A 24,978-nucleotide genomic window follows, 5' to 3' on the forward strand; every position below is an offset into this window, starting at 1 on the left:
TCTGTATATGCAGTAAAGCATGCTTGTTATACGCACTGTGGAACCTAAGGGTTTAATCCTCTGCATTGTGTAAAAAGGCTGTTTGATCCTGACTGCTCTGTTACTCCCCTTGTTTAAGCAACCATCTCTGATAAGACAGACTGAACAGTAGGCATTTTGCTCATGCTCAGTTTGTGTATTGCTACAGAGGGTTTTTTTTTCTTGGGAGAGTGCATGTGATCAGCACAGGGCCAACCAGCACTGTCTAGACAGAGGGTCAGGGGTTTTGCATCCTGCTAGAGCAGAATGAAAACTCCTCCTACAAGCTCTAACTAGTGCTTGGCTGAACACTGATAGAAGCCACAAGACTGCTATATACTGCTGATGAGAAAAGGTACTTATCAGTTTATATTTACTAAAATAATTGCATTTATATGCTCTGTGTGCTGAGGGAGACCAGATATAATGAATGCAGGGTCCTGGGTTTAGTAACACTTTAATGTACATTTCTGAACCACAAACTCTGAAAATTCGTCAGTAAAAAGTCCATAAACAGTAAATGGGGCACTACAGGCATAGCGGGCAGCGATTCCCAGAGTAAATCAACTCTGTATGGAAAAGGATAAGAGGAAAAAGGGAACGCACCCACAGGATGGGGACAAGCGGCAGTGCCTCTTTTCACGATGAGTGATCAGTTTTATCCTATGCTGAGTGTTTTTAATTTTTGAGATGAAATTCTTTTAATACTGCACTTGGTGGGAGTTTTCCTTTTTTTCTCTTATCCTTTTCCATACAGTCATTGATGGGCAGAACAGACCAGCAGCAAGAAATAATTACATCATCACTCAGAGGGGGCTAAAAAGTGCATTTACACCACTGGTGGCCACAAAGAGAATAGCAGCCACCAGCCTTATGAAACAGAAATAAGAGACACTTAGCTCATATTCTGTATTATTATTATTACACAGTATTTATATAGCACTAAAAGGTTTGCTCAGCGCTGTACATTATAGTGGGGGACAGAACATGAGACAATACAGTAACAATACAATACCCAAGGGGGTCAAGGGCCCTGCTCTTTCGAGCTGTATAATTCACGATGGGATTTTACATTGGCTGGATAACCGCACTGCAAAACACAAAACTAGCGCTTGCAGGTCTGAATTTGCTATTACAAAAGTGCAAAAAAATTTCTGCTTGAAGTTCATCTTAAGGATCTCCACAGATGGCAGATAAAACTACATACTTTATTGATCAGGAAACACAAACATCAGCAGTGCAATAGTTTGCGATAGCTTTCTCTAGGGCATATACTGCCAGTTTCCTAATGTTAAAATAAAGTATGACATTTTAACAACTACGTTCCTGAGGCTAAAATGTTTATAGGTCCAAATGCAGGAATCCACAATAAAAGGGAAGGATCACATATTTAGACTAAGGACACTTTTATTTCAGATAAGCAGCTTTTAAATAAACATAAGAGTAAATTGAAATACAATACCATTAACATGTATACTATATCTAGACTGGAAAATGAGAGACCTTCCTAAATTCTGCCTGGAAGACAGAACTCCAACAGTTGACATGTGGATTTAACATGTCCAAACCTTGCACGCTCTGCTGATGGAAGTCCCCAGGTAATAACTGTCAAAACATTACATCCTTTGTAGGTAAGGGCTGCACATAACATGTATATGGGTAGTCCCAATAGATCCAGGGACCAGAGACACCTTTTCTTCTATTTTCCATAAGTCATTGTCTGCTGAAGGCAAAGAAAATGAAAAAATACAACCTTCAAAAATGTTAGTTCGGCAATTAATGTTTAGAAAAGCTCTTTATATTTGTATGCCCTATGGGTCATGCACTGACCTGTACAAAGGTTTCATACAGAGTACACACGGGCTCAAACATGTTAAAAGGAACCTTAGATTGTACGCCCCTTGAGGGTTAGGGACTGATGTGAATGTACAATATATATGTAAAGCGCTGCATACATTGAGAGAGCTATATAAGCCCCTGTAATAAAAAATAAAGAAAAAGGAAAAAAAGAAGAATGCTTTATAGCATGTTAATGTTGACCTATCCTAAAACACACAGCACTATGGGAGTCAATATCATCACAGGTTAACTCCCATGACTGAAGAATCAATTTTTGGGCACACCTGTTTTAGACGTGGAACTGCAGCCATTTTCTTTTTCTTAGAGATGGAAGAGTCAGAACCTCTGTCAAGCTTTTGTATGTGTCCTCACTGTTCATCATACTTTATGTCCTGGAGACACAGCAGGAAGAGAGGAAATCTACCCAAAGTTAGGAAAACCCTGTTACCATAACACGAACAAATCTAACAATTTTCATTGAATATGTCCTATTTTGGTGCGGTTTTCAAACAAAAAAGATCAGATGCGAAAGACTGAACATGATCAGAAACAATTAACAACAAAAAAAGCCTTTGTCATACGAGAATGTTCGCACAATTAGTACCATCCTCAGCTTTGACCTGCTGTGAAAACATTGAGAAGAACCGGACGACCATTTGTTCTATTTTCTTATGGTGTCTATTGGGTTTTTGTCCATCAGTAAGGTTTTCAGAGTTCAGTTTGTGAGATAAAGCATGCTAGGAGACTGCTTGTCCCTGTCTACTGCATTCAAGCCAAAAGGTGGACTGGTGTACTACACCAATACAAGCTCTACTGTGCTTTCTTTAAAGCCCCATGTACACGGGACACTTCTGAGCGATGGAAACTGACTGCTGGAAAACGTGGGTTAAAAAACGTCTGTTTAGCCACGTTTGCATACCGCGTTTATGAGCATTTGCGTTTAGAAGCGTTTTTTAAAGATAACCTCAGGAGACCTTCCAAAATGCCCAGAATGCACTGAAAAACAGTAAAAAATTTACTATTTCATACATTTTGAGAGAAATAGTGAGAGCAGAAGCAGAGAGAGCAGTATGTGTTGAGATTAGCTGTCTTTTTGGTTTGTGGTGTTTGGATGTGTTCCAGCTCATTTCTGTGCAGAAATGATTGCAGCAGTGTCTAACATAGTTTCTGTCATGCAAAACCTCAAAGTATGGTGTACCAGGTCCATTTGAGTACCAGGAAAATGCTTTGCATGCATTTTTCATGATGAAAAAAGGCTCTGGACAGCATCTGGAAATGGAAGTGTTGAAAAAAAATTTCAACGCAAACGCTTATAAATGTAGTTAGCCGCATTTAGCTGCGGTTACAAGTGTTTAGCGTCTGAAACGCTGATAAATTCTACTGCTGAATGCAAGTTTTCTGCATTCAAAAAACGACTGTAAACAACAATGTGTACATGGACACATAGAAATCATCCGATTATTTTTAGGGTGGAACATGTAACATGTTGCCAATCCTGCAGCCACTGCCCGCTGCTCCCCCCCTTGACAGAAATACAGGGAGAAGTTCACCATACTAGCTGTCAGATTACAAAAACAGAGCGGAGGTTCGGGGCTCCGCCCACAAGGCCACGTCATTCATTCACAGTTTCTGTGAATGAATGGACTACAAGTCCTGGTAGCCTTAGTGGCTGCTGGCTTTTAGTTCTCAATTAACTACCATGGCACTGTGGAGCGCTGTAGTAGTTAATTAAGTCTTCCTGCCATTAACCCCTTGACGCCGAAGTCACACAAATATGCAGCCTCACGGAACTGGGCTTTTTTACGTGAGGCCGCATATTTGCGTACTTCTCTTTGTGCTGGGAGCGCACCGCACAGCGCACTCCCAGCACAAAGACCGTGGTGTCACTGAGAGCCCCAGGTCCCGTTCTAACGATCGGGACCTGGGACTCCCGATTCCAGGTCACATGATCGCTGTGATAGCTTCTGATTGGCTAGCACAGTGATCAGTCACTGTGCAGCCTGGCCCCCTTGTTTTTTTTTTTCTCTCTATGAATGGAGAAGAGAGATACATTGCATCTCTCTAACTCCTGGCATAGAGAGAAAAAAAAATGTTTGTATAAAAAAAAAGAAAAAAAAAAGAAGATAAATAAATATTAAAAAATAAAATAAAAAATAAAGAAAAATACCTAGATCAAGGTTTGATCTTGTTCAGTGCCAGGGTTATTATTTGGGTCAAGGTCAGGGTCAAAAGGTCAGGGTCAAAGGTCAGGATTTAAAAAAAAAATTATATCAGTGTCAATGTCAGCGTGTTTTAGGTAAAAAAGAAAAAGACAAAAACGAAATGCGCACTATTGTTTCTGGGCTCTGCTACGGGTACAAACAACAAATAACATACACATATATGATATCACTGCGATCACCAAGAGCTGGAGAATTTATTTTGGGTTGTTCTTTGGTGGTAAGTTATGGTAGTAACAAGAAACACGCAGCTAAATAAAATTATTTTGAGCCAGTTTTCCTTTGATAATAAAAAAAAATCAGGAGATATCCATTACCATTTACCACCAAATGAAAGTGATCTGCTGATCGCTGGTGCAATGCTTTACAGGCTCCTAACACCAAAAATATTAAATGCACATTTTTTTTACCTGCACAAAATGTGCATTTATTATTTCTTGTGGAAAGGTGAACTTATCCTTTAATTCAGCCCATTGATTAATTTCCAATTTTGACTGCAGTGCATCTTTAAAAGGTACATACATGTAGACGATTTAGCAGCTGTACAGCAGCCACGTATCAGAAGTTCCTCAACAAAATAAGTGATCTATCTGAGTGGGGTTTGGCATTTCCGTAATTCATGGATGTCTGTTACTTGCATTTGCTAGCAATGTCAAAATATGGTGGAAAGATTTTGTACATAATCACAGATGATCTGTGTTTTTGCCTGTTAAAAGACAGAAGGAACTTGCAAAATCAGTGCCAAGCCACAGAAACTAGTAGCAATCAGACCCAGGAAATCCTGGACATCTGGTGGGGATCATTAAAGTCATAAGTGACTGGAGACAGGATTTTAGAGTTTTGATTTTAGGAACTCTTCTTTTAATAAGTACTGAATTGTTTTGCATAATACTGCTTTATATTGTAACTGTCACAGGACTCGAGGTGAGGAGAATATCCGCAACAGGTATGAAAGCAGCATACAAGTTCACATGTTCCAACCCTTACCTCTTCTCTGTTAGAAAACTGCCTCTATTCCTGCATGTGCAGAGATTTCCCATCACACACTGTCTTGTTGATCATGATCATCAACAAACAGACAGGCATCAAAAACTGCTCCCAGATTTGCCTATACTGTGTAAGCCATTTTATATACGGCTGCGGGCTCTGTACTTGACGTTGATTACTGCCATCATCTAGCTCCAGGGTGTTATTGTTTATTTATTGCTTATTTATTTGTCCCCCTTTTTATTCTTCTTCCCCAGACCTAATTTTGTATTTTCTGTTTTGTATTTTATTATTGTTACTGTCTTTTTTGACGGCTTTTACCTTTCTATGTACATTTTAAAAAACCTCAATAAACCCAGATTGACCATAAAAACTACTCCTACCATCTTTTCTAATATTGGGGGGGGGACTGATATGCAATCCAGTACCCGAAACCCCCGAAAACCTGTGTGTGCAGCCAATTACTTTAACAACTTACATGGAGAGAAGGAAGGCATAACTGTATTGTGGCAGAATTTGTTCCTGGTTCATACCTGTTCAGTTATGACATACATTGAAGGAATGACTCCACACAGGACCACATTATTTTCATTCTTCCAAATGCCCCTTATAGCTTAATAAAAGGACCTTTCACAGAAAATGGGCAATTTACATGTTTACATGCAAACAGTCATTGGATTGTTTAAAAGGAAACTATAATGGTTTCAGCTCTGTCTCTCTCTTATTTATTATATATATATATATATATATATATATATATATATATATATATATATATATATATACACACACATACACACACACACATATATACACACACAGAGTATATTATGTAGGGAAACAGAAGCAGAGGATGTGGCTCACCTCTAACTCATTCAGTTGTCTATGTAATTTGATCTTAAACTATTGAGCCCTGTAGACAATAGGATTTTTTTTAGCAATGCAGTAATGTAATTGAGGATTAAAGTTTAACTCAAATTATAGAATGGTATAAAAGGAAGAAGTACACACTGTAATATGTGCCTTGATACCAGAAATTCCCTCCCTCCCCAAAGTACCTCTTTACCACCACAAGGTGACTTTGGTCTTCTACACTGAATAATGAACAGTGCCATTCAACCTGGAAGATTTACTACATACTGTGTCCAGTGTGTCATGGGCCCGCCCTGCAATCACAGTGTATTCATGGCACTGATGGCATCAAGAGAGCTCCAATCTCTGTATAACTGTGGACCATTGAAGGGTAGGTGACAAGACTGCACATCATGTATCCATGCCTGAAGAATTTGGAAAAAAGGTAAGCATATTAAAAAATAGCATACCAAATAGCTAGAAGGCCTTTTGGGAGAATGGGTGGTGATAAACTGGTGGAGGAACTGAGCCCAGAGTTGGACGTCATGTGGTACACATATGAAAAGGTTCCAAAATCGCCACCTCCTAGCTGAAAATAGGTAAATATTCATATTTGCCAAATTAAAAGAAATTACAATAGCATTTAGGTACTGAACATATTAAAAAACACATACACAAAATGTATTCTCTTTAATATCCAATAAAAAGGAATGTTAAGGTTATGGTATACACTAGAGGTAGCAGAGGCCACATTGTCAAGAGCTTGATTGCCATGTACAATGCTGATGACCAAAGAGCCCATGGAATGATAAATAATTCCCAATGTCCTGTGCCTAGGGACACTTCTACCCAATGATGCATGACACAGTCTTTATTTTTCCCTCCTGCACAAGGTCAGCATGTACTCACTAGGCGAGTGAAGTAAAAAAGAAAACTATGACATAACCTTTCCAAGTCCTCAAACTGCAATTAAACTATCAAGCTGTACAATGGCTTGAATATTCTCCAAAACAATAAATAGTGCTGGTTACTTCATGACAGATTTATAGATAAGCTGAACTCAACACAGCACATCTGCTTGTGCGTATAAGCCAAAGCGTTTTAAATGGGATTTATCTTGATGTCAATCACAGGAATAACATTTTCTCTGACATACCATCAACTTACATTTGGATTGCTTTTGTGTTTATAATTGAAGAATATCATTTGTGTTTTTTTGTTACTATCTACACGAAACAGAAAACAGCACGGCAGGAAAAAACAAGCAAAACAAAATCTGTTTTATTGCTAAAATTAATCGCATATGACTGCCTGGACTATATGTGTGAAAAACATGGGGATGAAAATGTTTCCACAGCTCGGTGTATAGCAGTACAGAATAACAGGATGCTCCAAATCTGCTTTCTTTCTTGGGTTTTGCATACCTCCATTATTCACACTGCTATTTTTAGTGCAAGTCATTTTTTGTTGTTTTTTTTTCCTGAACAAACATGTATTTAAATGCAAATTGTTACTAGACATGAAAATGTGTTTGAAGATATTTATTACAGAAGTCCCCAACCTTATGCTAGCCCAACAGGGCTCCGATTTTCTTAACTGATTTGTGCCAAGTCAGATGGTGTCAACTGGGCCACCAACAATTGAAATTTGTCCAATCCAGCCCATGGGACCACCACCCAGCTAAACAAAAATGGCAACCACCCCACTTTATTACTAGCTTTTAGAGTAAGGTGCATATGGAAGGTCCTTGCACAGGGCAAACAAAACAAACCATATTTCCCAGCACACCTACCAATTAGCCAATAAAGAAAAAAGTAAACTATTTTACATATTCACCTCATTTTAAAAGCCAGTTATAAATTAGGGCAGTGTACATTTTTTTTAGCTTGGTGGAATTGGTGCATGGTCACATAGGATGCCTTAAGATGCCGCTGTGCTGGGCTTCTGGTGTTGTCCTGCGCCTTCAAAAAGGAATGGGCTGCCTACTGGGCATTCCTGGTCTTAATTTATCCATTGGTATGTAAGCTTCAGCAGGGAGACTCTTATAGACTAGAGCTAAGGACTGCACTTTACAGAGGTGTCTTGACGAGGCAGTGTGGCTTCCACATTCAATTGCAAATTTTGTGCAACTGTACCACTGTTTATCTTGTAAAAGTGCTTGGAAATCAATTTTGAAATACAAGTTGTTTTGTTTAAAAGGGCAACCATCTTGTTGGGTGGAAAACTGTTGGCCAAACAGTGACTGTATCTTTAAGTGTTGCACTAAAAGTGAACAACATAAACACAGAAACAAATAAATACACAATAAAGTGCACTACAGCACTACATACACAAGTAATAACAGTCCATAAAGGACCCTATAGTGTTCAAAATCCACATATATAAAGAATATTGTCAGAACAGTCTTAGTGAGTAAAGAAGGTTTCTTGGATGTGCAAATACTGGTGAAAAGTCTTCATTCCATCCAAGAAACACCAATGTGAATGGCCACCAACATATTTAAGCAAGTCAAAGGCTTACCAGATTCTCAGACCTCATAATTATAGGAGGTCTAGTTGGGCTCAGTGTGAATGTGACTTCCGTCAGACTGATGGACTATATGGGACCCAATGCTCTGCTCCGATATAATCAGCCATTCCAAAAGTAAAGATCAGGGTTGGCTCACAAAAAACAAGAAAGAGGTGCCTCTCATAGTGCAGTAAATTCAATTACTTTATTGAAACAAGATTGCACTTACAACAGTGCTGAAGTTACAGGCATCAATCATTACACATGGGTGTTTCAAGACGGCGGACAACGCGATGATGTCAGAAGGGAAGTTCCATCCATCGCGTTTCGTCATAAACAGCCATCTTCCGGAGCCCCAGAAAATGTCTGTTAATTGTGGACGTGTGACATTTGTGCGGTTTTTCACTTTATTTTATTAGTGACTATACCTTATCACAGTATTCAGACAGCCTTGGGTGCCACAGCTGTCCGAATAAAAAAGTCAGCAGTGCAGATTTCTCCATCCATGCTGTTTAGAATTGAATGAGGAATCAAAGGATTGTTGTTTTTTAGCTCTAAGGTCTTAACAAGAGAAATCTATAAGTGTATGGACAGTCTTACTCAGCTTGCGGGTAACCTCAAACAGAAAATGCAGCACTAGGCCAAACCAAGTATAGAAAAAGCACCCCACAGCTCCAATTTTCTTTTTACTAAACCTGTATGCGTCAGGTGACCGTGACTTCTGCTGAGCTTATTTGTATGATAAAACAAAATTTCACAAAGACAGGTACTGAGTACTGGCCTTAAGCAACACCAATGACAGATCAGAGCACAGTGCAAGTCACAAGCTATCAGGTGGGGACAACCGTCCTACAATCTACATAATAAAAGAAAACAAAAGAATAGCACTTAATCACTAAAGGTCATATGGCCTATATCAACCCATCGATCGCGATCAACCTGTCGACCGTGGGCAGATGACAGGTAGACGGAGATCAAGTCCCTGTCGTGCCGACCCGCAAGTGCTCCTCCCCCCACACCCCTGATTGGCTAACTGCACAGTGAAGGCATGGGCTAAGGCATCTTGTTGCCTGAGCTTTCTCACCAATAAGCACAGGCAGAAGCATTCTCTGCTCTGCAGCACATCCTTTTAATGTGTGGCTGCAGGGCGGAGACCGCCTCTGCAACCTAGGATTTGCTAGCAGCAAATTCTGGCTCACTTCCCACTGACTGCAGTGCTCCAATCTTCTCTTCTGCAGTTCTCTCCAGTGGGTGTGCTTGTGGGTGACATGTGCCATGAGAGGTGGACTGGTGGGATCAGCGCACCAGAACAGGTAGCTGTGCCACAGCAGCTTTCCTGCGCTAATCTGCATTGAGAAAACACTTGTACCCTCCTGACCCCTGATTTCTGTGATGCCCCCTGATTTCTGTGTACCTTCCTGGCCCCTCTGTGTGCCCAAATGACCCCCCCAGTACTGTGCCCTTCTGAACCCCCAGTTCAGTGCCCTCCAGAATCCCCTGTAGTATGCCTTTCTGACCCCTTCAGTACCATACCCTCCTGACGATCCAGTACTGTGCTCTCCTGACCCCTCCAGTACTGTGCCCTCCTGATCCTCTAGTACTGTGCCCTCTTGACCCCCCAGTTCCATACCATCCAGACCCCCCTGTACCGTGCTGTCCTGACCCCCCAGTTCCATACCCTCCAGACCCCCCTGTGCTGTGCCCTCCAGACCCCCCTGTACCAGGCCCTCCTCACTCCCCTTTACACTGCCTTGCTAACCCCCCTGTCCTTTGCCCTGTTCTCTGCCCAGCTAACCCCTGTCCTGCTCACCCCTCTCATCTGCCCTATTGATATCTGTAGACTGCTCTTCATTCTACTGACCTCTGTACACTGCCTTACATCCTACTGACATCTGAACACTGCCCTACATTTGACTGTCCTCTCTATACTGCCCTACCCACTAATGACTTCTTGGGGCTGGCTAGTTAAAAAAAATTATCTTTGCTGTCTTTAATGTTGTCATGGTAGATCTCCACCTCTCAAGATTGCCTACCCCTGGCCTATATGAACTAAATGGTTTCGCTAGGGTGCTATACTGGAAAGCCAAATAATTGCACTGTCTTAGGCAGCAGATGTTACCCACAGATGTGAAAGATTGTGTTACTTGCAGAGTTGTAATTTAAAGGAAAGCTGTAGAGAATGATGCCCATTAGCAACAGTTGTGCTGAGACCCCACTAATGTCTTAATTATGCACAGCAGATTGTGCTGCTGTGAGTTCCTACTCTTCTCAAATAAGAAAATTAAAGTGATTGTAAATGCTCACCTTGTAAAACAACCCATTCAATTTAAAATAGAAATGACAGGTAAAATATTATAGATACTTTTTTCCCTTTTTTATACAGTAAGTGATCATATTTCCTTTGTTCTCAGCTGCATAAGAGCTAGAGGAAGAGAAACACCAGTACACCAATTTTCCCAGTGAATGGCTGTGCAGGGGGGTGTCAGCAGAAGTCTGATCATTGGAGGAGAGAAGGCTGAGTTCCCAGAAAAACTAGGGAACTGACCACAGTACAGCTAGGAACTGACCACAGTACAGCTAGGGAACTATTGAGTTTACATATTCTTTAAGGCATCTATATCGAAGTTTCACTTTGTGTCTTATGTTACTGACATAGTTTAGTATATTCATAAGGAAATATTGACTCCACATTTATTTTTTTATAAATGTGGAACTTTTACAAACTAGCAATGTCAAACTCACTTCTGCTGTCAGCAGCTAGAGCAGCAAACTATGTATTTCCCAGTTCTAATGACTTTGTAGGATGTTTATAACTGCACAACTAATGTATGTAGCGACTCAATCGCTACATCAGTTATCTTCTGGTTTGAACAGATCACTACAGGAATTTCTGCAAGCAGAACTAGAATACTGAAGAAGAGGTTCCATGACTAATGTCTCATCTGGACCCACTCACCCAGACCCAGTGGTCGGAAAGGTGGTGGGGTTGGTTTGCTCCTGTCACCACTGAGCACCTTCCAAGTCCTCCCTAACCCTCCCTCTCTATCCTTCTCCTCCTTCGAGACCCACTGCATCCAGCTATTCTCTCCAATCTCTCTGAGGATTGCAGTGATCTACCGGCCTCCTCGACCCGTGTCCCGCTTTCTTGACGACTTCGCCACCTGGCTACCCTTCTTTCACTCCTCTAAGCTACCCACTATCATTCTTGGAGACTTCAACATCCCTACCATCATCAATAACCCGGCTACATCCCAACTCCTCCACTTAACCTCTTCTTTTGCACTAACTCAGTGCATACAGTCCTCTACTCACTCTGACGGGAACACTCTTGACCTTGTCTTCTCTAACCTTTGCACTCCCTGCAACCTCACAAACACCCCCTTTCCTCTCTCCGATCACAACCTCATCACCTTCTCTGTCTCCTCGTCCTCAAACACCTACCCCTCCAAACGCCAAACAATTACCAGCAGAAACCTCCGGAACTGGAACCCTGCTCTATTCCACCCTGCAACTGACCAACTGTACAACACCATCCATCCCCTGTCCTGCCCTGACCTAGCCACTACTGCCTACAATAGCTCGTTTGCAGCCGCTCTAGACACGCTCGCACCCCCAACAACACGAAGCATTAGGCCCCGACCGCTACAAGCCTGGCAGACCGACCACACCAGAAACCTCAAACGACATAGTCGTGCACTGGAGTGACTATGACGTAAAACCAAATCCCAACAAGCGTTCACCCGCTACAAATCTGCCTTCTTAACGTACACTTCCTCCCTTCACGCTGCCAAACAGGCCTACTTTATTACCCTCATTAATACCTTCTCTTCCAGTCCTCGCCGGCTCTTCTCCACTTTTAACTCCCTACTTTCTCCGCCTCCACCTCCGCCCAGTACCTCACTTACCACCCACGACATTGCCAACCACTTCAAAAACAAGACTGACGCAATTCATAGGGACTTCGCCACTGCTCAGACACCCATCCCACTTAGCACTCCTCACACAAAAACCCCCTCAGCACTTTGCTCCCTTGACCTCACTACCACCAAAGAGGTCACTAACATTTTCTCCGAAGCCCGCCTCACCACCTGCCCCCTGGACCCTGTCCCCTCACAACTCCTGCGGTCCCCCTCCTCTTCCATCCTATGCTCCCTCACTCACATCTTCAATCTTTCCCTCTCCACCGGTACCTTCCCCTCCCCTCTAAAGCACACGCACATCACACCCATACTTAAGAAACCCTCCCTGGACCCCTCAGACCTGAACAACCTAAGACCCATCTCCCTACTGCCATTTACCTCTAAACTCCTAGAACGCTTAGTCTACAATCGCCTAAGCTCCCATCTCACCAACAACAACCTTCTTGACCCTTTACAGTCTGGCTTCCGCCCCCTACACTCCACCGAAACTGCCCTACTCAAACTCACCAATGACCTACTAACCGCCAAAACCAATGGCCACTATACTATACTCCTACTACTTGACCTCTCTGTGGCATTTGACACGGTTGACCACCCCCTCCTCCTCAAAAAAACTGCACTCTCTTGGCCTCAGAGACTTCGCTCTCTCCTGGTTCTCCTCCTATGTATTGCAGCACTCCTTCAGTGTTACCTAGAACGCTGCCACCTCCCCTTCACTCCCTCTCTCTGTCGGGGTCCCTCAAGACTCTGTCCTCGGACCCCTTCTCTTCTCCATCTACACCTCCTCCCTTGGCCAATTGATAAACTCACATGGCTTCAACTACCATCTCTATGCCGACGAAACACAAATCTATCTCTCTACCCCTCACCTCACCCCCCCAGTCTCAGATCGGATCACCAGCCTACTAAGTGACATATCGGACTGGATGTCACTCCACTCTCAAACTCAACCTTTCCAAAACTGAGCTTCTAGTATTCCCCCCAGCCCGTGCCCCCCCCCCTGACTTCTCCATCAAGATCAACAACACTACCATCAGTCTCACCCCTCACGCCAGGGTACTAGGTGTAATCCTAGACTCCAATCTGGCCTTTCAGCCCCAGGTCCAATCACTAACAAACTCATGTAGACTTCACCTCTGCAACATCTCCAAGATACGACTGTTCCTAACCTCGGAAACCACTAAGCAACTCATCCACTCCCTTATTATATCACGCCTTGACTACTGTAACTCCCTCCTCAGTGGCCTACCTCATCGCAGACTATCCCCACTCCAGTCCATCATGAATGCTGCTGCCAGACTCATTCACCTTACTAACCGCTTTGTATCTGCCACCCCTCTCTGCCAATCCCTCTACTGGCTTCCAATTGCCCAGCAGCTAAAATTCAAAACACAAACACTGACCTACAAAGCCGTTCATAACGCTGCCCCTAACTACATCACCGACCTTGTCTCTAAATACCACCCAAACCGTACTCTTGGCTCCTTGCAAGACCTCCTACTCTCTAGCTCCCTAGTCTCCTCCTCCCATGCTCCTCTCCAGGATTTCTCACAGGCTTCACCCATCCTCTGAAACTCCCTACCTCAAGCTATCAGGCTATCGCCTACCCTGCTCGCTTTTAGGCACACTCTGAAAACTCATCTCTTCAGGGAAGCCTACCCTGACCCCGGCTAACTACTGGAATCCCCTACTCCCCCAACCACTCCATCCCCCACAGCTAATTACCTCTTGTACCACTATCCCCTCCCTCCTAGAGTGTAAGCTCCAAGGAGCAGGGCCCTCAAATCCCTCTTGTACTGAACTGTATTGTTACTGTACTGTCTCCATCCATAATGTAAAGTGCTGAGCAAACTGTCGGCGCTATACAAGTCCTGTATAATAATAATAATAATGTAAAGTATGCGTCTGAAACATGCAATAAACCGTATTACAAAGGAAAATTCTCCTAACTGTCCCTCCTATAAGCCCATATCCTTCTAACACTCTTTCCTCATAATGCTACTTTTTATAAAGCTCTATTACTTTAGTGACTTTTGGTGGTCAACTCATCCTCCAATAGTTTCTATTTCATCCAGTTACAACTGACAACAACATTATAATTTACTATATTACATCATACAATAAGCCATGGATCCTATTCCCAAGATTGTGTCCACTCTTTATCTTTCCCCACTAATCTTCTCCCAATCCTGTTGCCCTAACACTGAAAAACGGAAAGAGTCTGCAGCTGGAAAGAGTCTTGGAGATTAATGCTAGCAACTTATTCTCCAAACAAAACTGTGACCCCGTTAAAGTCAGATAATAATTAAAGGATGTGTTAGAAACAAATGGTAAAATGTGTTAAGCAAAGAATGAACGATGGTTCAATGCAGTCTGCTCAGCACGCCTTCTGCCAAGAGATCCCATATTGTTACAATTTGTACAGCACTGTATGTGTATGGATAATGAAGCTCCTTCTTATGACTAATATGAATTACTATACCTGTACTAGTGCCAGGAACGCTTGCTAGAGAAAAAAAAAATACTCGAAGATTCTCAGATGTACTCAAAAGATGCTTGGGGCTTAATTACGAAAACAAGATAGAAGGGAAAGTGAAATCATTTCTATTGGCAACCAAATAGATTATGGTTGGGAACTACAACCATTTTCCTGGCAATGTCATATTATTTTGTCCAGATAAGCGGCAGTAAAACAAAAGCACTAGAGGCATTGTTGAGTACAATGAGGACCAACAACCTAATGCAACAGCTGACTGTTTATGGCGACATTTAAAAAAAAAAAAGAAGAACTGGCAAATATGGAGCATATAAACATTCAATCGTCCGGTCATTGGAAAGAGCCAGATAGCCAATACATCTAAAAATGACCACTAGCTCCATAATTCTTTCAGTAATTTCTGTTGTCAGTAGAACTATTCCATTTTCCTATGAAGGACTGACTGACTTCTGAATTCTATATAAATAATATACCCATGCTATTTATGTACACATAAGTTCGGAAAAGCAAATGTTTCCAAAATAAAGCAGGAAGAACCAATTTCTTCTACACTTATAGCCTTACGTAAGAATCCTGCACTGAGGGGAAATCAGTTGGCTTATAAACTGAAAGATGTATTCCTAACCTTCAATGGAGTGTGTTTGTGATTTCTTTTCTGTCTATAATCCACAGACAGCACAGGGAAGGACCACTGGAGAATGTGGGTAATTCTTCTCAGCTTGGCCGGGGACGGGATGTACCTAATGCATATTTTATGTGCTCAAGTTTTCCAGTAAAAATCCTACTGACAGCAGAAAGAAGAGTCACAGAAGACAAGGGAATTAGGAATCTACAGTCACCCAACCCATCAGACAGGGCTGTATTTAGAATTCATGCTATCCAGGGCAAAAATAAATAAGGATGCCCATTCATATAGGTTCTTTTATTACAAACAGCAAACAGGATCTTGTGACTATTTTCAGGAGTCTTGCTACTCCGTCTCCTTCAGTTCTGTTACAGGAATTTCACACAAGTATACAAGGGGGGCCAGACAAATAAAAAAAATAAACAGTCAAAATTAACCACAAGTTGAAATATCGTATTTGTTACTGACACCTCTCACACTGCTGCAGGAGGTACTGGCCTCCTGGTGAGTTAAAGTGTTACTAAACCCAGAACCCTGTATTCATTATATCTGGTCTCCCACAGTGCACAGAACATGGAAATGCAATTGTTTTAGTAAATATAAACTGCCAAATATCTTTTCTCATCAGTAATATATAGCAGTCTTGTGACTTCTATCAGTGTCCAGCTGAGCACTGGTTAAAGCTTGTAGGAGGAGTTTTATTTCTCCTCTGACTGTCCTATGAGGCTGCATGACTGCTGATCCCCTGTCTGGACAGTGCTGATTGGCCCACATGCACCCTCCCAAAGAGGAAAAAACTCCATAGCAATACACACTAAACTGAGCATGTGCAGAGTTTTGTACTATCAGTAGATGGATGGGGACAGTAGAAGAAGGGGAGGATCAGAGAAGATAGGACCAAACAGAATTTTTACACAATGCAGAGAATTAACCACATAGGTTCAACAGTGAGTATAACAAGCATGCTTGACAACATATACAGTACAGACGGCTTTTAATGTTGTGGGTTTAGTAACACTTTAATTTAAATACTGCTGGATTCTATGCGAGCTTATATGCAACATCAAATCTCTGGGGGGGGGGGGTAAAAGGTAAGGGGATGTGAACTTAGTTTTGGGTAGATTTGATCATTCCAAGTTTAGGCACAAAAGGTTCAATAGATGTCTTATGTGTGGCATACATATTCAGAATGACCCCTAAATCACTGTGGTGTAATGATTTATTTATAGTATGGTGAGAAAAATGAAAGAATACATAAAAACAATCATTAAAGTTTCTGATAAGCTTTAAAATGTAAATATAATTTGAAAAGTCATTTTAAATTTTTACAAATCTACAGCTTTCAGTAAAATAATACCTGGTGATCCTGCCATGAAGTTTCTCATGTAGGCACGTCCAGTTATTATTATTTTTATTATTATTATATAGGATTTATATAGCGCCAACAGTTTGCTCAGCGCATTACAATATAAAGGGAGACAATACAGCAACAATACAGTTCAATACAAGAGGGATAGGAGGGCCCTGCTCCTTGGAGCTTACAATCTAAGAGGGAGGAGCTGGTGGTACAAAAGGTAATAACTGTGGGGGATGAACTGATAGGAGGAACAGAATATTCCTTTATTAGCTGAAGGCAGGATGTGGCCATGGCTGAGGTACATGCATGTAGACAGAATATGCCTGCAAAGTAGCTACAGGATGCCAACTGCACTGAGACGTAGCAAATTATATATAAAAAAAAATATTGTATTAAAAAAGAACAATTGCCTATGGTATGCAGTGTTTAGTAAACTGTAGGGTTTATCTATTTAAAGCAGATGCAAAACTATTTCACCTTTTTTTCTTCTTATGTTGCATCTCAGGGCTGCTAATCTCCTGCAGCTGCTTCCTGTCTACATGCATGCAGTCAACCGATGGCAACATGACATTACTTAGGGCAGATTTGTTAGTTGCGACAACAGGGTGAAATACCTGTTTAATATATGTATTGGCACAGCTAATTGTAGGACCTTCATGGCAGGATCACCAGGTATTACAGTAAAAACTGCTAATTTGGAAAGACTGAAATTTACTTTTGAAATGACATTAACATATTATTATTTCAGTGATTGGGTGTACAAATAATTTAAACACATCACAGACTGCCTTCTACCTGCAGCCTGGGTATGGGCAAGGTTTAAGGAGAAAAGAGCCCAGATTGAAGACATGACAGTATGACTGGTTCTCAGCCAGCATTTATGCTATATAAGGTATTTTGTATACTGCCACAACTTACGTTTTCCCTGTGTAAGCACCCAAAATGGTTGTAACTGCTCTTATATATTTTTTTTCAAACTCCAGCTAGCTAAATACTGCAGAAAAACATGCTAACAACAATAAACCCTCTCTTGGCATATATTCCTTCAAATCACGTGTTTCTGTAAGGAGTCATTAAATGAGGGCAGATAAATGTCTTTCACTGAAACAAAAGCATGAAATCCAGCTTGGCATGTGTGTAATTTACAGAGCAAGACAATCTAAATCCCTTGACGCACGCGGGGTAACAATAAGACCAGAGGGTATTTCAATTCACTTCATCCACTTATATCCCTTGTTTCAAGACAACAGCCAGCTCTAAATGACTTGACTGCAAACTTTGAGCACAGAATAACTCAAGAGGCCATTTTAGAACTGAACTGCTTTTATATGCTAGCCCAACATGGCTAATAAAAAGCAAAACCGCAAAATGATCATCTAACGTGTCACCTATTTAACCCCGTCTTTGGACAAGGAGTGAAGGGGTTAAAAAACGTCACCGTTCAGGCAAAGACCTGATTTCAGAAGTTTCCTGGAGGAAAGAATGGAAGTGCTCAGTAGCAGATGTGTCTGCCTACCTTTGTGTCTTCGGTGCTAACTCCAAGTTCTAGCACAGCCTGGGGAGACTTCATTTTTGCTTGGGTGGATTGAGCCATCTGGAGGTTGAGCTGCCAGGCAGTTGTCTCCAGCTAGACAACAAAACACAAAAAGGCAATAGTTTCTTATTCTATGTGCTTCTGTGCTTGCAAAGATAAAGTCAAACAGCAGTTTTGGTGAAGTGAGGATATCATTATAAAGCATCTTCTTTCCCTGCCATCTGTGTCAGTATTCTTGGCAATCACTTTCAACAAATTACCTAAATGAGGTAAGCTGGCTTTGTGAAGAGGACAACATAATAGCCCAGAATAAAATACATAACATAGGAAAGCAGCTGAATAAAACTTAAATGGGTGTATCTACGCAAACAACGGCTTTATACTTTCGTATATTGGCTCGCCGTATTCTTAGATTAGTTACCCATGAGTGCATCTCAGCTGGTCAGCATTCTGCTGGTCGCTGTGTGCTGCCTGTGTAGGGATTGATTATTCACTTAGAAAACCATGGAAAACACTGTTAAAATGGTCATTATGCACAAATGTCTGATAATGTTAGCATTGATTTTAAAGAAATACAAATCAGACATGCAGGCTTCCACTTCACTGTAACAGTTCAGCAAGTGCATTCAGTAGGCACAATGCATAAATGGTAGAGCCTTTTAATAAAGTTTCTTAAACTCCTTACAATGTATGTAAGCGAGTATTGCTTTGATGTTTTATAAACGAAACAGTTAAATACTAATATAGACTATGGGTTTAAAAAGAAAAACTTTCACAAAAAGTTAACTGAATAAATCATTTATTGCCAGCTGTATCCCTGCTGGGGGGATTTTATCTCACTTCCTGTTCTTTTGTCCAAATAGAAAGTAAGATGCATCTCACCAGTGAGGATCACTGACAGCATTGAATATCTGATCTAGGTCTGCACCCTGCTAGGAAGATTTTATTGTATGTCCTGTTCTTGTATCCAAATAGAAAGTAAAGGCATCTCACCAAACAGGGCTCACTGACAGCAATGAATAACTGACCTAGGTTTGCACCCTGCTGGGGAGATTTTATTTCATGTCCTATCCTTGTATCCAAATAGAAAGTAAAGGCATCTCACCAATGGAGCTCACTGACCGCAATGAATATTTGACCTAGGTTTGCACCCTGCTGGGGAGATTTTATTTCATGTCCTATCCTTGTATCCAAATAGAAAGTAAAGGCATCTCACCAATGGAGCTCACTGACCTCAATGAATATTTGACCTAGGTTTGCACCCTGCTGGGGAGATTTTATTTCATGTCCTGTTCTTGTATTCAAATAGAAATTAAAGGCATCTCACCAATGGGGCTCACTGACAGCAATGAATATCTGACCTAGGTTTGCACCCTGCTGGGGAGATTTTATTTCATGCCCTGTCCTTGCATTCAAGTAGAACGTAAGAGCATCTCACCAATGGGGCTTACTGACCGCAATGAATATCTGACCTAGGTTTGAATCCTGCTAGGGAGATTTTTTTTCATGTCCTGTTCTTGTATCTAAATAGAAAGTAAAGGCATCTAACAAAGGGGGACCACTGACCACAATGGTTATCTGACTTAAGTTTGCAACCTGTTGGGGAGATTTTATCTCATATCCTGTTCTTTGGTACAAATAGAAAGTAAGGGCATCTCACCAATGGGTATCGCTGACTGCAATATATATATGACCTAGGTTTGAATCCTTTTCTATACCTGTGCTGCTGTGACCACATAAAAAGTGAGAGAATATCTTCCCAATGACTACAAAAACAGCAGTGACATCCATACCAACGTTCTAATCTTTCCCTGCTCTGCCAAAAGCTATGAAAAAAAAATGTGGCTGGAGTTTGGATTTAATGAATATGAAACAGGTCACAGAAGACAAAGAGTCCATGGCAAATGTGAGCACCTGCATTGGCTTATAATATGGTTAAATTGTATGCAACTGCATTGGACAGCACTCTGAAGACGCCTTTAGAAATATTATAATGAGAAAACATGTAAAACTAATACACATTATAGGAAATAGAGAGAAGTCATTGATTTTCATTACACTTACTAGTTGAACGCAATTTCAGAATCCACTGGACATTCTCCAATGAAAAACCTATGGCAAAACTATTGGAAGCTATGTCCAAGTTCAAGAAAACCTGAGATCCACAAATCACTCACTACCTACCAAGCAATTCTAACTGACACCTACTTGATCACTAAATGCAATTGATAGTTCATACTACCAGGACTTAGATACTACCTGTAATCCCAGGATACACCCTTTCTGTCCCAGTTCTAACCCTTTAATCATGTCTTTTCTAACAATATCCTCACCCTTTAAATCTTAATCTTGTATTGTCACTATATTCTCATATTGTAACATTTAACTCTATTGAGCCGCTTTACACATTTTCATACTCCGCTGTTTTGTCTTCATCATTGACACTATTGGTAAAATGTTACAATCTTCAGTCTTTTCTTTCTCTGCTGGATACTTTGAAAATTGTTAATTAAAAAAAAATTGCAAACAAGAGAAAAAAAATATATATTTATATTTTCATATGTGTATAGTATGTGTAGGAAAAAGTCATAATTGCCTAAAAAGAGTAAAAACTTTGCAGTATTGTTCCACACTGGTATAACTTATATAAATAGAGCTTCACTATGCTGTTTAAAAATAGATCTGCGATGTTGACAACAGTAAATCTTTAGAACAGGCACATTTTGACTAAGTTTCTCTATATTTTTTCAAACTAGGAGAGTGTAGGAGATGACAAGATGGACAGTGAAAAATAAAAAGTGGCATGTTGATATGCCATTGATTGACAAGTAGACAGAGAAGCGACAGAATAAGCCCTCATTTTCGCTCATTAATACCCATAGGAAATGACGGCATCTATTCTAAGAAGATATTTTTAGAGATCTCAGCACCACAATTATGCATGTACGTCTTCATGATTCCCAAAATACAAACTGACAGGCAAAACAAAAACTTGGACGGGAACCAAATAACTGTTTCTCAACTCCAGTCCTTGGGTAAGAATCAGCCAGTCTTCACGTGTTAAACAGTACTAAGCAGATATCCATTACAAGCCTCACATATTGCTTCAACAGAATAGTTTCAAAAGCTCATTGACTTTGTCTTGTGTGCCTTTGATATATGATATAATGATTCTTCTAATTGTTGAGGAGTTTTTAATTGGTGATCTTGTGCAGGCAATGACAAACAGCTTGGAATGATATCCAATAGCATTGCATTAGTAAGTGATTGCAGATGGCCTTGAAGTCATTTGTGATATGCCTGAGGTTTCTGTAATTATGTCTTCTGCAAAGCACAATTTAATTGTCACTAGACAATTTAACTCTGTGTTTAACAGTGACCCCTCAACAAGACAGTCTATTGTGAATCTTCTGGCCTTGGGAAGATCTATCATAACATTTTGTACAACAGGTGCAAATTTCTAACTAATATGCACCAGCAGTACTCTGACTAAGAGTGCCCTTAAAGTAACTTGTACTTTAAAGATTAACTAATCATTCTGTACTTATCATCCATGTTTCTTCAACAGCCTCATCCAATGCACAGTTCCTAGAAATACCCATGTGCATTTCTTTTTTTTTAGAAATTCAAAATGTACACCACAGCACTCTAACCTGACAACACTGGGTTCTTAAAATCATCTGCATGGAGCACTGTGTTGAGGGAGGTAAGGGGAAATATCACGTTTTCAGATTCCCAGAGGTACCAGGTGGCTGAGGACTGTCAGGAAGGCAAGTACTGGCCTACTATATGAAAAACTGTCACTGTTCTTAATATAGGATGATTACAATAATTACTTTCATGTGTATATCATGTTCTACAATAATTTAGATGTTGATCAGATTAGTTTAACTATAGCAATGTGCCTCTGCTTAACACTGTACCTGTTCTATACAATTACAGCATTCAAAATAACACATTAAACATTCTAAAATATACGTATGTATAAATGTTTTGCCAATTTGTCAGCCTAGAATAAAAAATATAACTAGCAATGTTATTAAAACAGTATACAAAATAAAAGTCTTACATGTCCTTGTAAAAAATATTATATAAAATTAGTGAGAGTTACAACCAGTCAGCCAAGTTGATGCTGAACCAATATTTCATTAAAAATATATCACTTAAAGTTGAACTAAAGGCAAAACTTTTTTTTCATGTTGTACAGAGTAAAGGAGGGTCAGAACTCCTGTCGGGTTTTTTTTTCTGCAATCTATGTGCCATTGTGGAGACTTCACTTCATGTCCCATAGCCAAAACAAGAAGATAATATCCCTTCAAAGTGACGGAATCCCGGGGTGTAACCAGAACTAGTATCCCCATTGAAAGATCTCCCCTCTATTCCTGTTCTGGCATCAACCTAAATTTTAAGTGGTTTGTCACTGAAATGCTACAGCTGCTGAGTTAAAAGGACATTCACCTGTCCAGGGATCCAGTGCCATCCTCACCCGGACCGGTCCTTCGCCAGTCTTCTAGGCGCTGGGATGTTAAGTGTGGGAAGCCGCACAGTGCTGTGTGAATGGTCCCCTCAGCCTGATGGGACCTGTGACGTGTCCCAGAAGGCTGCTGGCAAGGAGAAGGGGGACCGAACTTCCGGTGGAATCGCTTAGGTGATCTGACCAAAAGTGCAAGCAGGTGCATGCCTAAATTGGTTACCCGCTCCACCCCCCAAAACAAAGTTCCCAAAAAAGAAGGGGGGAGGGGCAAGGACATAAAGTCAAACTTCCCCTTTCTGCCTGTGCTGCTGTTAAGACATTATGAGACACTGGGCTAACAGAACGAGCACACTGCACCCGAGAATGTTGAGAACTGTACAATGGCAGCTGTGCTCTGCCACCGTCCACAAAATGAGCTACTTTGTGGAGAGGGAAAGAGAGGAGGGACAAGGAGTAAGAAATGTGTTTTTATCCCAAAAAATTATTGTGGTTTGTAGAAAAAACTATTTGAGGTATTTGAGCAGACATTGCTCAAGCTATATTTAATTTTTAAACTGTCATGAGAAGGTTTCTTTAACAAAGCAAACAGAAATGTATAAACTAGAATAATCAATAGAAATTGCTCAATATTCGTATTCATGTGAAATGATTACATTAAACTAAAATCAGATTATTTGCTGTATGATAATGGAAACAATCCAAATGGGGAGCAAAACAAGTCAGTTAAGTACCATCATGGAAGTGCACAAGACTGGAAAAATTGCACATATCATGCAAAATTAATGACTAGAAGGATCAAATTTGGAATTAAAGATGAAATCCAGGCACTTACTGAAGGCAAAGAATGATGCAGCTAGGTATTCGTTAAAATCAATCAATGTATTTTTCAAATGCAACTAGTGTAAGTACCTGTATCAGATTATATATCAGCTTCCTGCAATTTCCAGTCTCTGGCTGAGACTGGAAGTAACAGGAGTGGGAACCAATAAGCATACTTACCTACTGTATACAGTGTGGAAAATAATTATTTGATCCCCTGCATATTTTGCAAGTTTGTCCACTTACAAAGAAATTAAGGGTCTATAATTTTTATCATAGGTGTATTTTAAATGATAAAAAACAGAATATCAACCAAAAATCCAGAAAAACAACATGATACAAATGTTATAAATTGAGTCGCAGTTCAGTGAGTAAAATAAGTAGTTGATTCCCTTGTTGGCAAGCACAGAGGTAAGACGTTTCTTGTAGTTGGTTACCAGGTTTTCACACTCAGGAGGGATTTTGGTCCACTCTTCTTTACAGATCTTCTCTAAATCCTTAAGGTTTCTTGGCTATCACTTGGCAACTCAAAGTTTCAGCTCCCTTCATAAATTTTCTATAGGATTAAGGTCTGGAGACTGGCTAGGCTACTCCATGACTTTCATGTGCTTCTTCTTTAGCTACTCCTTTGTTGCCTTGGTGGTGTTTTGGGTCATTGTCATACTGGAAGACCCATCCGTGAGCCATCTTCAGTGTTCTGGGAAGGTTCTTATCCAAGATTTTACAATACATTGCCCTGTCCACTGGCTCCTCAATGCGGCGAGAGTTGGCCTGTACCTTTAGCAGAGAAATAGCCCCAAAGCATAATGTTTCCACCTACGTGCTTGACTGTAGGGATGCTGTTCCTAGAGTTATAGTCAGCATTTTTCTTCCTCTAAATACAGCAAACTTCAGATGGGCCTGTACATGTGCCTTCTTGAGGAGGGGGACCTTGAAGGCGCTGCAGGATTTAAATCCATGGTGGCGTATTGCGTTACCAATGGTTTGTTTGGTGACTGTGGTCCCGACTACCTTGAGATCATTCACAAGCTCCTCCTATGTAGTTCTGGTCTGATCCCTCACTTTTCTCATGATCATCCTTACCCTATGAGGCAAAATCTTGCATGGAGCTCCAGACCGAGGGCAATTGGCTGTTGTTTTGTATTTCTTCCATTTGAGTATAATCGTTTCAACAGTTGTCTCCTTCTCACCAAACGTCTTGCTGATAGTCTTGTAGCCTATTCCAGCCTTATGCAGGTCTACAATCTTGTCCCTGATGTCCTTTGACAGCTCTTTGCCCATGATGGTGAGATTTGTATGGAAGAGAGAGATTCTGTGGACAGGTATCTT

General features: G+C 40.9%; 1 protein-coding gene across 3 annotated transcripts in view; it reads right to left on the minus strand.

The window, feature by feature from the left end:
- COMMD10 (COMM domain containing 10) overlaps window positions 1-24,978 on the minus strand; it is a 516,815-nt gene that overhangs the window by 404,961 nt on the left and 86,876 nt on the right. For all 3 annotated transcript variants that reach the window (XM_089684828.1, XM_089684829.1, XM_089684830.1), the window contains exon 5: window positions 18,339-18,449. In XM_089684828.1, coding sequence (XP_089540954.1) covers window positions 18,339-18,449 — 111 coding nt within the window. The remainder of the gene's footprint in view (window positions 1-18,338; window positions 18,450-24,978) is intronic.

Source organism: Staurois parvus, unplaced genomic scaffold (genome assembly GCF_062004578.1).
Source record: "Staurois parvus isolate SC_StPar_1 unplaced genomic scaffold, SC_StPar_1.0 ptg000358l, whole genome shotgun sequence".
Taxonomy (NCBI): Eukaryota; Metazoa; Chordata; class Amphibia; order Anura; family Ranidae; genus Staurois; species Staurois parvus.